At 39.2% G+C, this 20395-nt stretch overlaps 1 protein-coding gene across 1 annotated transcript in view; it reads right to left on the reverse strand.

The window, feature by feature from the left end:
* Window positions 1-3201: 3201 nt before the first annotated feature.
* Window positions 3202-20395, reverse strand: part of ITPRID2 (ITPR interacting domain containing 2) — a 41774-nt gene continuing 24580 nt past the window's right edge. Inside the window, exons 12-19 of the mRNA XM_084289581.1 lie at window positions 17587-18837; window positions 15086-15166; window positions 14601-14728; window positions 13554-13704; window positions 12370-12435; window positions 11222-11632; window positions 4876-5000; window positions 3202-4461 (exon numbers count right to left, since the gene is read on the reverse strand). Of these exons, the coding sequence (XP_084145707.1) occupies window positions 4890-5000; window positions 11222-11632; window positions 12370-12435; window positions 13554-13704; window positions 14601-14728; window positions 15086-15166; window positions 17587-18837 (2199 nt within the window). The 3' untranslated portion in view covers window positions 3202-4461; window positions 4876-4889. The remainder of the gene's footprint in view (window positions 4462-4875; window positions 5001-11221; window positions 11633-12369; window positions 12436-13553; window positions 13705-14600; window positions 14729-15085; window positions 15167-17586; window positions 18838-20395) is intronic.

A 20395-nucleotide genomic window follows, 5' to 3' on the forward strand; every position in this document is an offset into this window, starting at 1 on the left:
GTAGCAAATAACTAATGGAAAACAGAACTGGTTTAGAAAATAGAAAAAAAAAAAAAAAGGAAAAAAAAAAAAAACAACTCTATGCTATTATATAACTCTTCACAAACTTTGAAAAAAAAATACAATTAGGCAACTGTACCAAAGATACCACAGTAGGCAGAACAGCCACTCACCCGCTCTGACAATTCTTTCTTTCTGTCATGCTGCCTTCTCATTGCTATAGTTTAATTACTTAACCATTGTCCAGGCTTACCCCTTTTACCCTGTTAAAAAAATAAAACAATAATACAAAAAGATGTTTCTGTATATAATACTCTCCATCACTCAGCAAGCATCTATGCAGAACTGAATGATACACAAGTTATTTGGAATGATAATATTCTTTTGTTTGTTTTTTAAAAAAATTGCTCTTATTGTTACTTTTTGATTGTAATGATAGTGATCATTTTTATTCTATGGCATGAATATAAAGGATTATTATCACATCTAAATTAATATATAAAATACCAAAGTAAATTTGCATCATGCCAAGGCAATGCGTTTATTGTTTTTCCTGAAAATCAAATCATATATTGTTTTGACGTTGTCATGTTAATTCAGAAGAAAGCATTATACTGGCCTGGAGCCATCTAACCAGGAGTTACTCTATTTTGCATCATCAGCCAAGTTTCAGAGTTCTGGTTTTGTTCCCTGTTAAAGAAACTCCTCCAAAAGAGAGAATTTCCAGTAGTTTAGGTGCAATGTTGTTCTACACAAATAGTCATGGCTTGAATTACTCTCATTTCCAATTTGGGCTCCTGTTACCTCTCTCTATAATCAGTATCTTTTGGCCAATTTCATTGAAATTGATTCATCTGTGATATGTGTTAATGAGTTTTTGAATTCTCAGCTTAAAACGGACCTTGATCATGGCAAACCAGTCCTTAGGAAGTGTGTGGCTTGAAGCATATTCCTGGACATTGCTTGCCTTATAAAAGCTGTCTGCTGAGGGTTTGCACACCACACCTTTTCAGAGAAAGCAGAAAATACAAGGCAGCCTCCACCCCTGTGAAGGTCTTGGTTGGCAATGACCTGAAAAAGCTTCAAGAGCCCTTTGCTTCTTTCAGAAGCAGGACCACCCTGAGTCTGCTCTCCAAGCAGAGTTGCTGAACCTACCAGCAGCAGGAGCCTCCCCTCTTACATACTTGTCCCCAGCCACATAGCTGGGCCAGTGGTCATCCTCAGTCCCTTCCTTCTCAGGTCTCTCACACACAGTGCTGTGGCCAAGTGGCAGCAGCACCTCACAGCCATTGCAGCGTTATCCCACATGGTTCATGGGGCAACACTTGCATCCCAAGCTATTTTCTCCAGCTGCTGAATGCTGAGATGTCACCACCTTATTTCAGCAGAAGTCATTTTTGTAGTTTTGTCGCAGGGGCTAGAAACAGACTTTCACTCATCTTTAAAAAAAAAAAAAAAAAAGGCACAATTTCTCCAAAAACTAGACCACCAAACCTCTGCTTGAACTGAGCAGCACGATAGGCACTTGATGCTTTGTAGCAGGCTAAAGATTAGTTTATTTGCTATGCTATCAGTAAAGATGGAGTTGTCCTGTAACCATAGAAAACAGTTAGCTTTTATATTTTCCAAAATATAGCCCTTGCCTTATAGTCCTGAAACCAATTGGCAGTCACCAAGATTACTATCACAGTAAACCTCAGAAAAGCATCCAAAATTTCTCTGGTATTACTGCTGGCTTTATTCATAGCAAATTTCATTGATCAATATTTATCAGCCGCTGATACAGCTGTTTCAATCTGAGATAGAGTTTGTATCAAATTGCAGGCTGACAGAAAAAAAAAAAAAGACAACACTAATTTGTAGGGAAAGTAGCAGTTTCAGTCTTTAAACTAAAGAAAAACCACCCTTGCTTAGAAAATCATTACAGCTGAATTGACATTACTAAAGGGCAAGCCATCCAGGTTCAGCATGTGTCCAACAATAACGACAGCTGTTCCTAAAACACAAACAGAAATGTCAATAGAGGTAGGTATCAGTTCAGGTTAATTTATGACAGCAGGGCACTACGATTTATTTCTTTTAAACAAGTGTTTATAGGCATTCCTATACCTACATAAATGTCACTCACAAAATATTAGATGAAGGTGTTTTTAAGAGTGGCAGAATCCTGTTACTGATTACAGAAAATTATGTGCTTGTATATTCATTAGTTTCAGTATAGCTTTTAGAAATATTGTCTTGAAATGCCTTTATTTTATATTACGCCGGAAGCTCGCAAATCTGCCTTCCATCAACTGAATGAAAAGTTGGCATTCTTTCTCTCACTTCTCAGGATATATTAAACATTAGACTCGAAGTTGCTGAGATCAAATAGTCTTATAAACTCCAAGCTAACGAGCCCCAGATACTCTGGGACCTCGTATACAAGTGACTTTTCTCGCCAAGGCGGAGTGTGGCCAGGCTGCCGCACCCGCAGAGGATGCTGCTGGCAGCCCCTGTTTGACGGCCGCCAGCTCCCGGGGTGTTTTCCTCCATCACTCCATCAGAGCCATAGTTGTCACCTTTCTTGGAACACCACTTTGGGTAGCACACGGGCACAGGATTTACATTAACGACAGGGCATGCTAATTAATCTGGCTGGGGGACAAGGGGAGCATCTGCTGCTCCAGTTATTTGGGTAAGCTTTGGCTTTGTGCATTCACAACCGGAGGTTGTAGCACTCGGGTCTGGCTGTGTGTTCTCTGGGTGACATTTTGCAGTGGAACTACGTACTCACGCAAGCTGCAAAGGAAAGGAGAAACCTACTGCAGCTTGCAACCTCATACAAATTTCCACGCACAAGTGATGTTGGAGTTTATATTTCAGCTTCTAAGCATGCAAGATGAGGTTTTCAAGAAAGCTCTGGCTCTACTCACAGGGACAAATTCTGAGGAGAGGTTGAGCCCAACCAAATTCTTGAGAGCTGCAAGAGGAGCCAACAACCTTAAGAGTTTGCTTTTAAGTGCCAACATTTCTCTCAAAATAATATCTCACATTTCCAAAGTGTATTGGATACACTGAACATCTGAAAGCTTTTTGAAACCCAAGTTCCAAGCTTTCCTGCCATTCTCCATTCTGTGCACTATGGGCCCAAATCTACATAACTTATTTTGCTTAAGAGTAAAACATGCACAGGGAAGTGTAAAAAAACACTGACACAGATCATAGGCAAAATAAATATTTTATTGGTTTAATATACACTTTTTTTAAAAGAAATCAGCCCTTGTGTGTCTTCCTAACACAATTAAAAATCTTAGAAGCTTTTTCTTCTAATATTGTTACATTTGAAACTATTTCTGATTAAAGACCTTGACACAGTAAAGAGTTTTAGTTGCTGGAAATGGCAAAGGAGTAAAGAGATTCCAAGCACAGCAAAATGGGATATTACATATCCACTAAGTGTCTATTTGACCACATAAAACCTCCAATGACTTCCAATTTTCTCCACTGGAACAAATGCATGTTCACTAATCTAACTGAAAATAGAATCAGTGAAGGATAGGGAAGGAAAAGATTTTTTTTTTCCATTTTCCCCATAATACAAGCAAGGTCATTCATCCATTCCAAGTTGCACATCCTAATTGCTTTCAGAATATCAGTACTTTTATTGCATTTTGTTAATATAAATCAGAAGAGACCTGTTCTTGGAATGACTAAGAGCAGTCAACACAAAGACAAAAACAGTGCTTAAAATAAGGCACTTTTCTACAGAGGGATGGGCAAACAAACAGTAAGGAAGCAAATAAAATTAGTTAAAAGTTGTCTTCTACACAAAGATAAGGCTTTCAGTGTCAGAACTTTAAGTAGTTTTAAGTAACCTCATGTCATTCAACCACTCTGCTAATAGTAACCGCCCCAAGAATTAACAGCAATTTTTTTCAACAGGATATTTTCCTTCTTTTGAAGTGGCACTAAGTAACAGCAGTGGAAACAATTATTGGTTGTTTCAAGCTCTCAAAGTGGATCAGTTATTGCACAATAAATACCTCATAGAGGTCAGTGGTTTTTTTTTTTTGTTTGTTTGTTTGTTTTTTCTTTTTCTTTTTTTTTTTTTAAAAAAAAAAGTAGGCTGAACATGAGCGTGTTATTTATAAATTGGTTAAGTTTGCAAATTTTCAAGTTTCATGATGCATTACTAAAAGAAATTAGCTACACAAAAATTTACAACAAGGACATACAAATAAATACAAAACCTTTCAGAGAGCCACAGTTTTGTTGATGCTTTATGGAAAGTAATAAACTAGTTAAAGTGTCTAAGTCTTTAGATAGGAACTCAAGGAAAGGCACACATCATAGAACCAAGCGTCGAATACAGTAGCCTATCTCAGCAGCTTTAACGTCTCCTGAAGCAAAAACAACTTGACACTTGCCAGTGTATGCCACCCAAAGCAGAATTCCACAGCATTTCGGACTACATTCAACCTTGCAGAAAAGAGAAAGCAAGAAAAATAGCTAAATTAGATTTCTGGAAGTCTGCTTTCTGTGTTTAAGCATGTATTTTGATAACATTTGTGTCTAATGCAGGCATACTAAGGAAATCTTCATGCATTATGCATTCGTATGTGAAGTCACCATGGAGGACACTAAAAGAAACAAATAAAAAAATCAAGGACCACTACATGAAAACTGACAGTAGGATGGGCCAAACTATAAAACAGCTGATTTTCCAAAGCTGTCCAGGATATCAATAACCTTTGTGTTTAATGAACCTCAGTTCTGATCACTTGTATTTCAGGGGGGAAACAAGCAAGATTTAAGTTAACAATGATATTTCACATGATAAAAAAATACCTTCAGCAAGCTACTGAATGGTTCTGGCAGATTGACAAAGATTACCTGTAGTACCCATTTCATGGCTGTGCATCTTGTTTTGCAGTTGCAGATCTGCTTTGGGGTGATACGGCTGCTAACAATCCACTTACTATTTCTCGCCTTATTTCACCAACAATAGATTCCTTGATCTGAAAGGGATTAGAGGAATTTTTAAGCTCAGTAAGTTATACAACCAATGACTAAAACTAAGTGATATTGCAGACATGTTTGACATTATCAACATATGAAAGCATAAAACACCAAAAAAAATCAACTTTCAAATAGATAAATATAAGAGGGTTTCCATTGGAAAAAATAACTGTAAGTAATTTTAAAGTTCTTACAAATCATATAAATGCAAAGCAAAGTAGTTTTATTTTTCCAGATGGTAAGTATATCTGCATTTTCTACTCAGGATTGCTGGTTTTATGGTAAGAAAAAATATATTTCAAGTATGCAAAGTTCTGAAAATAGCATTTCAAGATATACACAACAAAAGCACCCCAAATGCACCTTTTTTAACATTAGTTATATTTTGAAAAGGAGGGCAGTATCTATCTACCTCACAGATGCATTATGCAGTAGGAAAGGTCTAAGTCTATGAAGATGAGCTGCTCTCTTCATATAAATCAAGAGGAAGATAATCCTAATCATATTCTCAGCAGCAAAGACAAACAGAGAACTTCAACAGTTCCTCACATCATCTGTTGACCAACGGGATATTGTCTGCGCCAGCAAAGACTGTTTTTCACACTATTGTGACAAAACATTTACCCATTAAGTTTAATTACAGGAAATATAGTTTATAGTTAAAAACAGAAACTATACCTAGTAGGCACCTAACTGTGAGTGAGGCCAGGACAAAGAAGGGACAGAGCATTGGTAGCTACAGTAAAAGAAAAGAAAGAGCAAATAAGGTAAAAAAACAGTTCTATAATAGCATATTGTGCTGGAAAGGAGAAACCTAGACACAACACAGAAAAATAATATGGGCTGTTCACAAGTAAAAGAAATCTTGGGCACCGATTCATTTTTGGACAGTCTTCACTTCAGGAACCAGTAACAAGTGAGATGTGGTTATAGGGACAGGTGAGGACAATGACGGTGGAAGAATGTAGGCAGGTGAGAAACAGAGCATGGCAACCATGGTCAGTTATGTTAACACTGATTAGACCAGCTAGGCAGTGTCGTTTTCTTTTCCTTACAAAATACCTTTCAGCATCACTTCAGAAATAGCTTTCAAGTGCCCAAGTAGCTGTAATGAATGTGAGACTAAATGCCAGAAAAAAAAGCCCTTATTTCTTACCCTGGTTTTGCCAATAAAAAATCTGTTCGTGTTCTGATGCCCCACCAATACCACGGGATTAGTATTTACTCAGATTTAGCCTTCCTAAAGGCCTTGCCATGTTTGAATAGCCCTCTTTTCATCCCTGTGAACATCTTGCAATTATTCTTGTAAGTCTCCCCTTTTCCTGGTGCGTCAAAAGGATTAAGCAACAACGTCAGAAGGGTGGCAGCAGAATTCGCAACGGGTTATTTATCCCTTGTCCTCATTGGCAAGCAATTCAATCCCTAAACCATTAGTGGCAAAGTTCCTTGTTTCATTACTACTTTGCATCAAGCAGAAATTCACAGACTACAATATTACTCGGAAACAGGTTTTCAGCTGCATTGCTTGCTGTTTAATAGACAAAAGAAAAGCCAGCGCTCAACAGGACCCATTTTACTGACTGCCAAAAGTCCTGTGAATATCTATGCTGATGCATGCATGCATATGTACAAAGCTTTAGGACCAATGTCAATTCAGTAAGTGCCTCCTGGATTTAGAAACTCTGGCAGATGGAAAGACACCATGCAGACTTGACAGATGCAGCAGGAAGCATGAGTTTTGTGAGAGCCCATGCCACACAGCAGCCTGGCTATCCAGCAGGTCCCTGCTGTAGCAGAGCTCTGCTCACCTCTTTGCAGTGTTATTCTCAGCATCACAAGGGCTGGGTCTCTGAGGACACTAAAAAGCAGGCACTCTGTGCCCTCCTCTCAGGATAGACAAAAATAAACATCACTTTCCAAAGTAAGCTAATAAAAGCTTCCCAAATTAGCAAGTAAATGGTCTACTATGACAGTCTTGTGATGAGGCAGAGACTGGGAAGAAAGCAGCTCCTGCTCTGTTCTCAGCTCTTCCAACAGCTTCTCACTCGACCTTGCTAATTCACTTGAGCCTTCTGCCTCTCACCTTTCTGCTCAGAACACAACAAGGCCACCCTCTGCTGCTGCTTTTCACTGCCGCTGCTTCCTCACTCCTTTTGAGACCCATCAAGGTCATTCCTGCATGGTGAGCATGGTATCGATTCCTGCACTGACTCAGTCTCGTGTGCCTGTCATGACATTTGCCAATATTTGTCTTTTTCATCACAAGCAATTTAGGGCAAGGTGCACCTTCCATTTACTCTGCACAGGGCACAGCACTATGCCCAGGCTTCCTCTGTAGGAAGGACAGAAGGCAGTCAATGCACGCTCCACCCGTATTTTTAGCAGCTGAATGAAAAATTGAACATTTGAAAGAGGAGAGAACCCACTCCACAAGAGGAGATAAGTTATGATATTTATACTACATTAATACAATGCTAATATTTAATATTGCATTAATAACACAGTTCCACATTCACAGATAGTTTCACTACAGTAAACCAGTAATCTTTCTCACTATGAAAGAATTGCCATTACCACAATCTTATGTTGCTGCTATATAATGAACTCCTTGACAGTGAAATGTGTTTTAGTGGCAATTCTGGAGGTAGGCCTTCTGCAGCTGTTTATGGAAAACAGGCATAAGGCTTTTCACTGTCCTCTCATTCTTCATCTGAGGTATGTTTTCTAGAATTAAAAGAATTATCTTCTAGTCAGATTTCTTCTTGTGCCACTTCTTCATGGCAGCACTGATGAGTTTGCATGCTTGTAAAATGAGGAACTAAATGACCTGCCCAAGGGAAAGACGACCAACAGACATTAAAATTTTGGTCAATGCTGAGCTAACATGGCTTTAAATGGAAATGGAAGAGTGAAGATTCTCTATCCAGCCATCTGTCCATCCTTAAAAATCTATCACAATCTCCTCAAACCTGTTGACTTGAAAATTGTACTTTTTTTTTTTTTAAAGGACAACTTTAAAATGTCATTTATGATGGAGGACTGTTAGCAAAAGCAAACAAACAAAAAAAAACAACAATAAAAAACCACATTACTCTTAAACAGAAAGCTTTTCATATTATCCCATCTTCTGAACTGCAGAAGAGCAGAGTGAGATGGCCTGGTTACACTCCTAGTCACACTGTGACCTACATGTCAAGTAGTAAGTACCTCATGTGATACTCCAGAGGAGATCAGGCTGTATTTTCAACAAAACAAGGAGGCCACTGTTTGACATTTAACATTTCGCATTGTTAAATGCTTTTCTGTGGGAGTTAGTCCATTAATGCTAAAAGTTAACACCAAGGGGTTGGTTTTTTTTTTAATGCCAGCACATAGTTGCGGGTCAAAGCTCACATACGTTGCAACCCACCCAGGCAAATTCTGTAACACTGCCTGACTTCTCTTTCCCCAACACAAGGTCAGGCAGCTACAGAGAATGGGAGGAATAAGCAATGGTTTAACATTTGTGAGTGCATATATCAAGAATGCATACTAATAGACTTCTTTCTTTTGACAACAAGAACAGAACTCCTTCGCTAACAATAGGGCTACTTAAGGAAGACACATTTCAATTTGTGCTATGTTTTAGCTCTAACGAAATATAAGAGATTTTCCTGACCAATATTTAATAGTACATTCTTGCTCTGCAAAAACTACCATGTGCTATGAACCAATGCAAAACTTCTCATGTTCTGAATCAGAGATGATCCAAAACAAGCTGCCAACGCAGCCAAACTGACGGACAATCTCTCTGTGTGCTCAAACATTTACAAAGTGAGTCAAGCTCAGCTATTTGCTGACTACTCGTATCTGAATACTAGTCTTGCAGTTCAGCACAGATGCTTTTAGCATTACTAAGTCCCTAGTGCCACACAACCCAAAGAACATTCTCTATGCAGAGTACACATTTTATTTTTTTGTTATCAATTAATAAAGTTAAAAAGGAATCTTCACATAGGATAACCTCAGAGAAAATACTGACTGAAATAACTCTGTACTCCGACTCCAGCTCCCATTATCGTCTCTGTTGTTCTTACAATACATTTGAATTACAGCTCTCTCCTTCCTCTCTTTTTCTCCTTTAGCAGCATCCCACCATGACCTGTGAAATGCAGATTTCTATAGAACTGTTGGACACAACACAAAAGAAATATTTTGGCTTCAGCTCAGAATCAGCAGTAAAGTGCAAGGCATGATAAGTACATGTGCAAATATTCTCTGAACGCTAGGCAAGGAATCTTTTTAAAAATGGATGAAAAGAAAGCAAATGGACCAGGAAGAGAGAAATTGGGAACTTTAGGAGTATTTTATGACATCTCCTAAAACAAGGCCTTTCCCAAGACTTCTTCCAACTCCAGCACATAGAAGATAGCAGCAGGAGGGAGGCAGGGTGGCAGGAAGACATTTGGAACATAAATGCTTGCCACCCTGCCATGTTCATTCATTTGCATTCAAAGTAGAAGTTTAAAACTGTAGCGTCACAGGCTCCACTGTAAGTATCAATGATGGCCAGAGGGTGTTCAGTTCCAAATGCTAAGCACAGTAATGACGAGGTTGTAGGTCCAGTAGTATATCACCATGAGCTGACTACAGTACCCTTCCTTCCACAAGATAATGCCTCTGTCTATAACTCATCCCACTGACTCTAATGGGGCTGCCGATGGGGCAAGGTATTATTCAGTACCATGAGGGCACTTATTGAAAGCTGGCATCCACCTCACCTCACTGCCAAACTGTATCCTATTTTAACACCAGCAGTTTTCTGACTGTTAATGCTTGTGGCTAAGCATCATTCTTTGCAGTCTCAGCTCTGGTTATATATGGAGTTACCCAAAGCTAAGCAAAGTAAATATCTTCATGTACTTCCAGCTATTATCTTCAATCAGAACATTCCTTAGTAATGTTCTTCTGCTTCACAGATCTCACTGTGCAAGAGTTAAGTGCCTACACATAGCAAAGCCCACAGTGAGTCAGCCAAGAGAACATCTCCACTTGCAGAGACAGACACAGCAGTCTTGTGGTCACACAATGAGTAAAAGGATACTTTATAGTCCAGTACATTCTGCCTGTTTCTGCACTGGAAGAAAGGGGCTAAAGGAGTGGCAAAAGATCCCTCTGGAATCACAGCTCCTATTTTATTACAGGAGAAGCCTGCCTCTCATCTGTTTTAAAGACAAAGCTGGTTCCAGTTATTCACTGCCTGAAACCAAACAGACCTGGGTGGCACCTCAGCATTACAACCTGGCCTGTTGCATATTCTTGAGCATGGCACCTCTGTTGGCCTTTACAGTGGATTACGACAGCACCATACTAAAGCTTCAAAGGATGTGCTAAAGGGTAAGGATTCAATGACCCCTAGCTAAAGGCTAAGTGGTCCCTCTCCGGTGAAAGAGAGGGAATAAACCCCACAAGTTCTCAATTCCCATATCTGTACTCAGAGCAGGAAGAGCACCACTTTCTCATAGGCACTGCTTTTGAAAAAAAAGTTTCTTTTTCCCATTTATACTACTTGCCATAAATCTTTTTGTCACGTCACTGACAAAGCAAGCATGTAATTTTAGTGCTGTTTTTTAACCTGGACCACAGGATAAATATCCAAGCACCCTTCAGTTTCATTGACTGCCAGTGAAACTAGTCCAACAGCATTGGTCCAACCTCAGTCTTGATGTCTGAAATAATTTCTCATCTGACTTCAGCTTGCTTTACTTACACTCCTCAAGTTGTTAGTGGTTTGGGGTAGAGGGACTGGGCAAGTATTTTTAACATTTTAACATTTACTACAAGTTGTTTTAGATACAGTGTTTCATCAATCAAATGAAATCCAAACTGGCATTTTAGCAAGCAAACATGACAGAGAAATTTTCACTTGGGAATCTGAAATACTGATGCATAACCAAGAAGTAGAGATGGTAAATTCTTTCTCACTTAGACTCATAGTAGCAACTAGCTATTAATTTGTGTGCTAACCACTATCACTGAAAAACATCTACTGCTTTGCTTGAGAAAAAAACATGGCTTGACGTCTCATGACATACTGTGAGTCTTTAGAAATAGGACAGTAATAGTAAGGAGACTTGGCTTGAGAGGGAATAAAAACCTGGTGGCAAAGAGTTACATGTAATTTGGCTTTAATTTTCAGAAAAAAACTGAACATCTTAGATCTCAACCCCTCTCTCCTCACCTCTCGTATAACTTGCTGCAGTTCTTCCTGCTCCACGCTTTTGTGGATTTCATCAACCGAAGGCATTCGAGGGACTTTTTCAAGTTTCTGATCCACCTCCAGCTTGGAGTCTGCAAGCTCCTCAGAGCTTTCCACCTGTTGTCCAGTGCCTGCTCTCACTGGGGGTGCTGGTGTTAAGGCAACAGAGGCTCGGTACAACTTCTTGCTCTGACTTTTAGACTTTCCCGTTAGCTCAGAAGATCCAGCACCAGCTTTTCTACTTGCAGTGGAGCACACTGAGGAGGAATCAGAGTTTCCGTGGGAGAATACGGACTCTGTACCCTCTGCTGGTAGAGTTTCCAGTCCAAGATCTCCCAGTCCCAAACCCAGTTCAGACTTCAGAAATGACTGCTCTCGCATAAGTTCTGAGACCTAAAGATTCAGAAAAGAAACAGGCCTGAATAAGCATATAAAAAAGTCAAATACAGACACAGCCATGCTTTCTTGTTATTTATTCAATCACTTACTCATTCCCTCCATGTAACAAATATGGCTATAAAATAAATATATGCTTTGCCTTTATGACTGCAACAAAGAGGACCATAAAAAGGAATGGGCTCTTTTGAAAGCCAACAAAAATAAGAACTGTGGCAGTTCCCCAAACCACTGACTTTTGCAATACAGACGCACCCTGCCAGAGCAATTGACAGAGGCACACGTAAAAGCTTGATTTTATTTTTCTTTGCTAAAACAATTCAAGTTCTTTTTTTTTTTTTTTTTTTTTTTTTTTTTCCTGCAGTCTTTGAACTCCTACCACTTCAGTGGTTCAGGAGCTTACTCTGGACTCCTAGCATAATCTTCATAGAAAAATAAGAAATAATTTTCCCTGGAAAACTCACCATCATTAGTCAATAAATGCAACAACATCTCACTTCTGCATATTCCTCTTAAAAATAAACAAGACTTTACAGCTGCTTACACCTATGGTTAACTTTGCTTAAGGAAAAATGCAACTATTTTCAACAGAACTACTGAAGTGAGTAAACTATTTCCAGGACTGTGTGACAAATGAATCTCCTGCGATCTTTTATTTTTATTTTTTTTAATAAATTCCTTCCTGTTATTTATTTATTTATTTTTCTTAGCAAAACATACAGCATGCTACTTACTGGTTCAATGACATTCAGTGGAGAAGGGCATGATAGATTGTCAGCACTTCTGCTACCATACATACCCTGAAAAATTAAGATAAGTTAATGCATTGAGGATTTTTTTTAGAGCTGCCAGAATCTAACATTATAAACACATAGTGTCTCAGACAACTTTCGGTAAAAGCAGAAACTTGGAACCAGGAAGCAAAATGGGTTGGAGAAAGTTTATTTCAGTCATTTTTAAAGCTAGCCCTCTTCTATAAAAGGATTTACAAAAAAGAAGAGATATTTATATGTTTCAAAGAATGCAAGCTTGGCTTGGGATCACAGTAATACCATATTTTCCTGTTCTTGGGTTTCATTTTTTTTCCCATGACAAAATACTAAAGTGGAAGATGTGGCCAGTGCTTCTTCTGTAGAAGAGGATTGGCTAAGAAAGAGGAATGAAACCCAGGAAGAACATATAATACTTTCTGTCTCTGCTTCTTTTGTTTGGCTGATGACAGAGTTGCAGCAGGAAATAGAGGAACAGTCTTCTGCTGAGCAAAAAAGAAGAGAAAGGATATAGCCACACCACCAATAAACAGACACCAGTGTCCTTTCCCCCACTGCTCTTGAGCTTCTGGGAGAGTGTCTGTGCAAGCAGAGCCTCTCCCTGTGTTTGGTAGGGAGTCAACATGATCATCTGAAGGAGCTACAAAAAGAAGTGGAAAAAGTAACCTGAAGATGACTACTGGATTTTCCTCTTTTTTGTTCCATGGAGAGCTGGAGGGAACCATACGCTGATTCTTGGGAGAGAAACACAGTGCCTTGTCTCTATACCCTCCTTTCACAAGGAAGGAAATCAGTGCAGAGAAATTCCAGAAAGATCATCATCACCCCACAAGGATTTCAGACATGAGCACTACCTACCAGAACTCAAAATTCCCAGGGTCATGAAGAAGAAAAAGAAGAAAGCACTGAAATCCCCCAAAATATGTCCTGACATGCATTAATAGCAAGAAAGACCCTCTAATTCTACATCTTTTCCCTAAGATGCAGACACAAAACAATAAAATGACCCCTGATAATAGACACATTGTCATTAGATTCCCCAGATGTCATCCCTTTATAAGAGTTTTAACAGTAGTGGTTTATTAACATTAAACCGATGCACATTACACTGAGAAAACATATAATGATGTTGAAAAAGTAATACTTACTACATGTGTTTGAGGTCTGTAAGGGGAAGACATGTGCAGACTTCTCAGCTGGTCTTCTAAAGCAAGTAGACGTTCCTCTAACTGCATCTCTAACTCCTGAAGCTCCATGCGGACAGACTTTCTTAAGCTCTGCAGCTGATCGGCTTCATATCTATACAAAATCCATTACAAAAAGAACAGTGGCATTCACTGCACTCAGCTGCACATCGCAAAGGAGGAATTGGGCATGACAATCCCACGAGCAAAGGACTCCATGCAAGGGATTTCAAGGTGGAACACAGGAAACTCCTCTTTCACTAAAAATCATCTGAAAGTCTGAAAACGAACTAAGGTCTTGCTACACTTAGGGAAAGGAAGCTTGGAGAAAATATATCGCTCCATGCTGAAAACTAAACAGGGAGTATCACAGTTCTTAGCTTTACAGTAGCAACTGCGTTTTGGCCTAGACACCACTGCCAAAGTAGGCCAACTGATTTAAAACATATTTACTTTTAAAGTGAGTTAGTGAAGAGTTAATTGAAATAAAGTAAATAAATCAGCAAAAAAATTGTTTCACATCAGCGGTTCCTGCAACCCATGGTGAGCAAACACACAGAGCCAGAATAATGAATGCCATCTGTGACTTGTTGAGTGGCTACTGTGAGTTGGAATTGTAGCATCTGAATGCTATTTTTATTTTTTATTTACATTTATACAGAAAGGGATGGGGGAAATCTAAACTGAAAATCTTTAAGATTTTTCCTCTCCAATATCCTATGATAAAGTCCTTAAAATCCACAGTTGTAAAATCACTTTCCAGAAAGGAGAAAAAAAAAAATCATCAATTAATGAGAAATAAGAATTAGAAAAAAAAAAAAGAAAAAAGATCCTCTAGAATGAAGACATACACAGATGAGAGTAAACAACTATTTTGGCCACAATTCAGCTCCAGCCTTGTTCAGATTGAAACTAATAGATTTTTTTTTTTTTGCTCTGATTTCACAGGCAGCAGCTCATTTCTTGTAGTGCCAAAGTGCTTTCTCTCTTTTAAAAATAAAATCATTTTACCTTTCCTCTTCTGTCATGTGCTGATAAACTGTTGTCTGTTGACGTAACATAGCCAATTCCAAATCCATCATTTGGGTTCTAAATAAATTTAGATTTCGCCTTACAACTTGCAGCTCCTGGAAAGTATTCTAAAATAAATAAATAAAGAGGAAAGAAAAAAAAAAGAAAAGGTGAAAAAAATAATTAAATAAACTGTATTTGACTATGTGTGCTCTTTAAGTCAAGCAGAAGCTCAACAACTTCAAAATACTACAGAAATTGCATGTTACGAGCTAGCAATAATTCAAGAAAACATTTTCAGTTGCACCATACAAACACATGAAATTACTTCCATGTATTTAGGCTAATTCCTTTTCGACATTTAGGATAGAGTCATGTTATCACTTCAGAGCAAAGACCATGCATAGCATAGTCTGTGACACTTATAGGATGTTTCTTTTTATTTTATTTTGACTAAGTATCATTGTGTGAACAGGGGCACTTACTTCATAAAGAGGTAGAATAGATGATCTCTGAGTAGTGTAACCGGTGGCAGCTGAAGAATCCTGACACCTCATCACTGGGTACTAGGGAAGAAATTAACAATTTGAAAGAGGAATGTCAACAATCCCAGTTATGAACTCATCTTCTCAAACGGTCAGATTCTCCAAAAGCAGCCAATGTTAAAACACAGTCTTTCTGGCACTGTTATTTCCACCACCAAAGTAAATATTGTAACAGGAAAAGGAAATTTTACAAAATGGAAGAACCAGCTCCTAACTGAAGCATGTGCACCAAAGCTCTGTAATGCAAATGTGTTGAAGTTGAAAAAAGGAATAAAAAATTAATCCTGTCTGACACAATAAGTAGGGATAAAAACTAAGTTTTCTGCACCAGACATGGGTCCAGAAAATGCCTAGTGCAGATTAGTGAAAACTCAGTAGTTGCAACTGTCTTAGCTAAAGACAAAGAGAACAACACACAAAACAGAATTGAGTAAATTAACGTGTCTCATTTTCAAATCGTGATCATGGTCACATTTGTTGTGGGATTTTCCTCAGTTGTGTGTGTGTGTGCGTGTGTGTGCTGATTTTATTCTTGTTGTTTTTTAATTTCACCATATTGCCTACATTCAAAGATCCCTGCATACCAATGATCTCTCATGTAAACAGAATTGTTGAAGAATTTCTATTTGCATGTTGCTTCAATGTCTGCAGCAAGCAGTTAAAATTCAGGGGCTGTTACATGTAGAGACATGGCACAGCAAAGAACAGTGGAAACAGTGAAAACATTTACCTTTTCAAACATGAAAAAGACAGCTTGTCCAATATAATTTTGAAAGAATTCAAAGGACTATTGACACGCCACGGAAAATTTGAAGCATGTCCATTTACCTAGAGGAGCTTTGCTCAAACATGATCACATCAAGGGGATGGATGTTTTGTTTTTCCTCTCCCAGTTTTCTCTATTCCCTGTTCTGTTGGGAACTTATCTACTCCTCTTTTTTCCTTCTTAATAACAGAACCATATATTTGAAACATCTCAATATTTTCTATAGTAGACTGTATGTGGAATATGCTGTGTGCCAAACTCAATCTTGTCTGCAGAGAAAAGCAGCACAAGGAAACTATGTATTGGAAACAATAGCTTTTCATAAAAATATCTGTAGTGAGAAGGACCAAACTCTCCAAAATGGAACTAGTCTAGACAAATTACTCTGGAAGGAGGACGAGTGGGCTAGGAGATGTTATTATCCCCTCTGAAACTGTTTTTTTGTTGTTGTTGTTTATATTATTATTATTGTTGTTGTTGTTATTATTATTGTTGTTGTTGTTGTTGTTGTTATTATTATTATTATTATTATTATTTAAATCAGTGTGAACATAAATTGTGGGTGTAATAGAGAGGTTTCTTCTCCAGCAGCTTTAGTTAGCATGGTATTAAGTAGTGACACTATACCCTGACCCCATAGCAAGGCTGCAGTTCATTCACACAAGGGAATTTTACAAAGAAGATCAAATTCTGAAGATGCTCACTCTCAGGCACACCTTGAACAATGGCTGACTTGAAACCCCTTTGCCTGCAGCTTTCCACTGCAGTGCTGTGTCACAATACCAGAGGGATCTAAAAAAGAACACCACAGCCCACCACCTCCAATAAGGAGCAGAGAAGCAGATGTTTGTACTTAGATAAAACCCACAGAAGACACTGAAGCTCTACCACTGCATATTCTTCATGCATTCATATATCAACAAGCAGGGTGTGCAAGTGCACTGCCTATATAGACACCTGCAGCAGCTTGCAGACTCCTAAGTTGGATCATGAACTCAGAGAATAGCAGTACAGAGGTGGCGGAGAGGGGACAGTTGGTAATCAGGAGGGAAAGAGCAGAAGGTGTCACAGAAACCAGTAAAAAAATATGTGCTTCATTTTAAAGCACTTCTCTGACAGGTGAGATGGCCAAAATTTCAGACATTGTGACAATACTGATTCTTTATAAAAGGCTGATGACTTCATGTTGACTAGATGAACACCCAGAGTTGAACATCCAGAAGGTTGGCAAGAAACAGCACAGACATATGCATGGAACAAACAGTCCTCACTGACATTATTACTGAAGCCATGGGACTCGCAATGAAAAAAAAATCATTCACAGAAGAGACAGATTAAAGTACCATTAAAGGCAATATGTATTTTCAAATCTAAAGCTAATGACTATCAACTTAAACTAATAGCTGATGAAGCATACATTGCTCCTCTCCCCCACCCAAAATTCAACTGTAACCAGAAAAAAAAATCAATACAAAAACAGTGGAGCACTGGAGTGATGATCATTTGACACATTAAACAGAAGCTCTTGAAAGAAGCAGCAAACCAAACTTGCACAAAACGTCCTTTTTTTCCTGATCTCCCACACTACACAAAAGTATATTCAGGCTAACATTTTGGTTTGATAAGAATAAACTACGAAACCTCTTTGCCAGGAGAAATTTTTTCTTCCTCTTACCTGTGAGAGGTTCTGCAGGGAGTTTCGGATGTCGTGTAGGACTCGGCGCAGTTGCATCTCCACGGTGGAGGGCGGGTTGATAGCATGAGGTCGATGAGGATATCCAGAGTGCCTTGGAGAGAAGGGACAGCCGAAGGGGGAAAGCAAGGAGCTGAAGGAAGAACCGGAGATGCTTGGGACACTGTGGGTGCTCAGCGTCCTGACGTGCTCACAGAGTGGTCTGTCCTGCCACTCAGTGGGAAGGGAGTGGAGGGAGCATGTTGACTGGGACATGTGTGCTGGCGTGTGCAGTGGGCAGCTCTGTCCCCTGGTGGGACTGGGCTCCTCAGACCGCCTGCGGGGCCCAGCCTGGGGAACTTCTTTTTTGGAGGACGAAGGCGCAATGAACAGCGTAGATTTGCACACAGGCTGGCTGGCAGCTGCCTTGCCCTCCTGTTTGTCATCCTCGGACGTTAGTTTCTCATCTTCCTCCACACGTGTGTACTTGTAGGTGAAAGAAGGAGGACCACACAGAGTCTCTTTTCCAGGAGCTAACTGGACGTTCACAGAGGACACCACTTTCACTGGATTCAGTAATGCAGTTGGGAGAGACTGAGATCGCCTTAGAGGATAGCCCGATTCAGCAAGCCATTGTCTCTGCTTTCTCAGGAGATCTTTTGACTTAAGGAAAGCGCGTCCGGCCCTGGAATCAGATGTGCTGATGATCCTCATCTGGGCTCTTTGCAAAGCAACATGAACCCTGTCCACAGATGATGGGGAGGAGCTGCCACCTTCCAGAGACTCCAGTGACTTGAGGATATGGTGCGTTTGATACTGAGGAAACTCAAATACATTGTCTTTGTCAACATCACTTTCATCACTGCCTTCCTCCAGCAGCTCCAATTCTTTTTGCTCACTGGAAACATGTTCCTCTTTAGAGCTGACCTCTCCTGCAACTGTCTTCAACACATAAGATGACTTGCTTTCTCCTCCATTTTGTTCAGTTTCATAGTCATGGATTTTTTTATCATCTCTACTTCTGCTTTCAGAATGTGCCTCTACCTTTCCTTTCTCTACCTGAGAGATATCATCCTCTTCATCTTCATCATCCTCCTCTTCTTCCTCTTCATCTTCTTCCTCCTCCTCAAACTTATTGAAACAGGGCAGTTCCTTGGCTATTGGTGTCTTCTGTTCCTCACTATGTGATGTCACGGTTGTCTCACTGTCACAGCTGTCAGCACTGCTTCCCATGCCTTGCAAAGACTCCTGGACCTAGGAAAGATTCAAACCAGCAAATGGGTGAACATACTGGAGACTCGTCTACTGCCTTCTCAGGAAGTCAGACTAAGAGTCTAAGTCCATATCCATTAGGCATTATGGTAGAATAATTCAAAATGATTTTCACGTGCAGGAGAAACAGTGAAAGAGAACAAAGAAACCATAATATCAGGTATGTGAGAAGCATACTGAAGTATGGCACATAAAGGAGGTGGTTTGGGGAAAAAAAAGAAAAAAAAGAAAAAAAAAGCAAACTATTCACACATTTTCTTGATTTGACAATAAACTCTTTATTACTAGAACAGAAGTGGCAGCAGTAAAATTCTAGTATTTTAGGTAGCAATGACAAAGGGATATCAGGGTGAAGGTACTGTGGCATGTGCCATATATAAAAGTTCACACTCAGCACTGAAACCAAGGGTTGTGTTAGGGAATGCACACAGAGAAGTGAGGAGAATCACGGATTCTCCTGCACCAAGAATGGGAAAAAACAGTCTGCCTATATACACAGCCCGTTTTAAGTCACAGAATTGTTTGATACTGGGAATCTAATATTCAGCTGCTCATCTCCATTGAAGACAATCCAGCACATTTACCCTATTCTCCATTCCTTTTTCCTAATACATCTTTCCCTTCTTATTATAAACTACATTTTAAATTCCTTATTGCAGAAGGATGCATTTCCCTATATACTTGATCAGAGCATCCGTATTAGACAGCTGTTAATTTAATAGGGAAAAAATGGCAGGAAAAGTCTATGGATTGCAAAGCATATTCCTTAGGCTAGTCTTATTGACAGGTATATTTAGACGTGGGCACAAATTTTTCATAAGATATGTGGTCACATAAACTAGAAATTTAGAGAAGCTTTACTATCTCTAACTTTTGCAGTTCTCTCTGTTGTTAGGATACTATTAGTTCCTTCTAGAGAGAATATTTATGGTATATATTGCACAATACTTCCGTCTCCAACAACCTAAAGGAGAATTTCATTCACAAAGGTCATCATTCTAAATATGTGCTTAGCATTGCACTCACTGACACAGCCACAAATTAGTATTAAAGACTGTACAGGTTCAGATACTGTTCGAGTCAAAGGTATGACAAGAACAAAAGACTGTAATGTCTAGGTGAAATTAGGTGTGCTACAAGCACATGTATCTGTCTCTCTAATTCTCCATCACATTGTTTACTTACAAGCCAAGCAAACAAAAATTCAAGTACTTGGATGGAGAATTTTTTCTAACTTCTTTGGTAACATGAAACTCCCCGGAAGAATATCCTACCCTGAAACCAAAATATCCCCTAGAAATCTTTTTTTGGCTGTCAAGGAAGAAAGGAAATACGATTCCAGTTTGTCAGTTTTCTCATGAGTTCCAGAGGAATGCTATGGCTGCTAGAGTCAATTATTTAACAGTAGATGGCACTAACTTACCATACACTCCTCTGTATCCCCTTCATCTTCTTTTCATAGGTTCTCTTCACTAGCTGCCAAGTTCTCTTATTCCCTAGTCTCATTATTCATCCGTATTTTCTAAATTCAGCTCAGTAC

The sequence above is a fragment of the Netta rufina genome (genome assembly GCF_964035555.1).
Source record: "Netta rufina genome assembly, chromosome: 6".
NCBI lineage: Eukaryota > Metazoa > Chordata > Aves > Anseriformes > Anatidae > Netta > Netta rufina.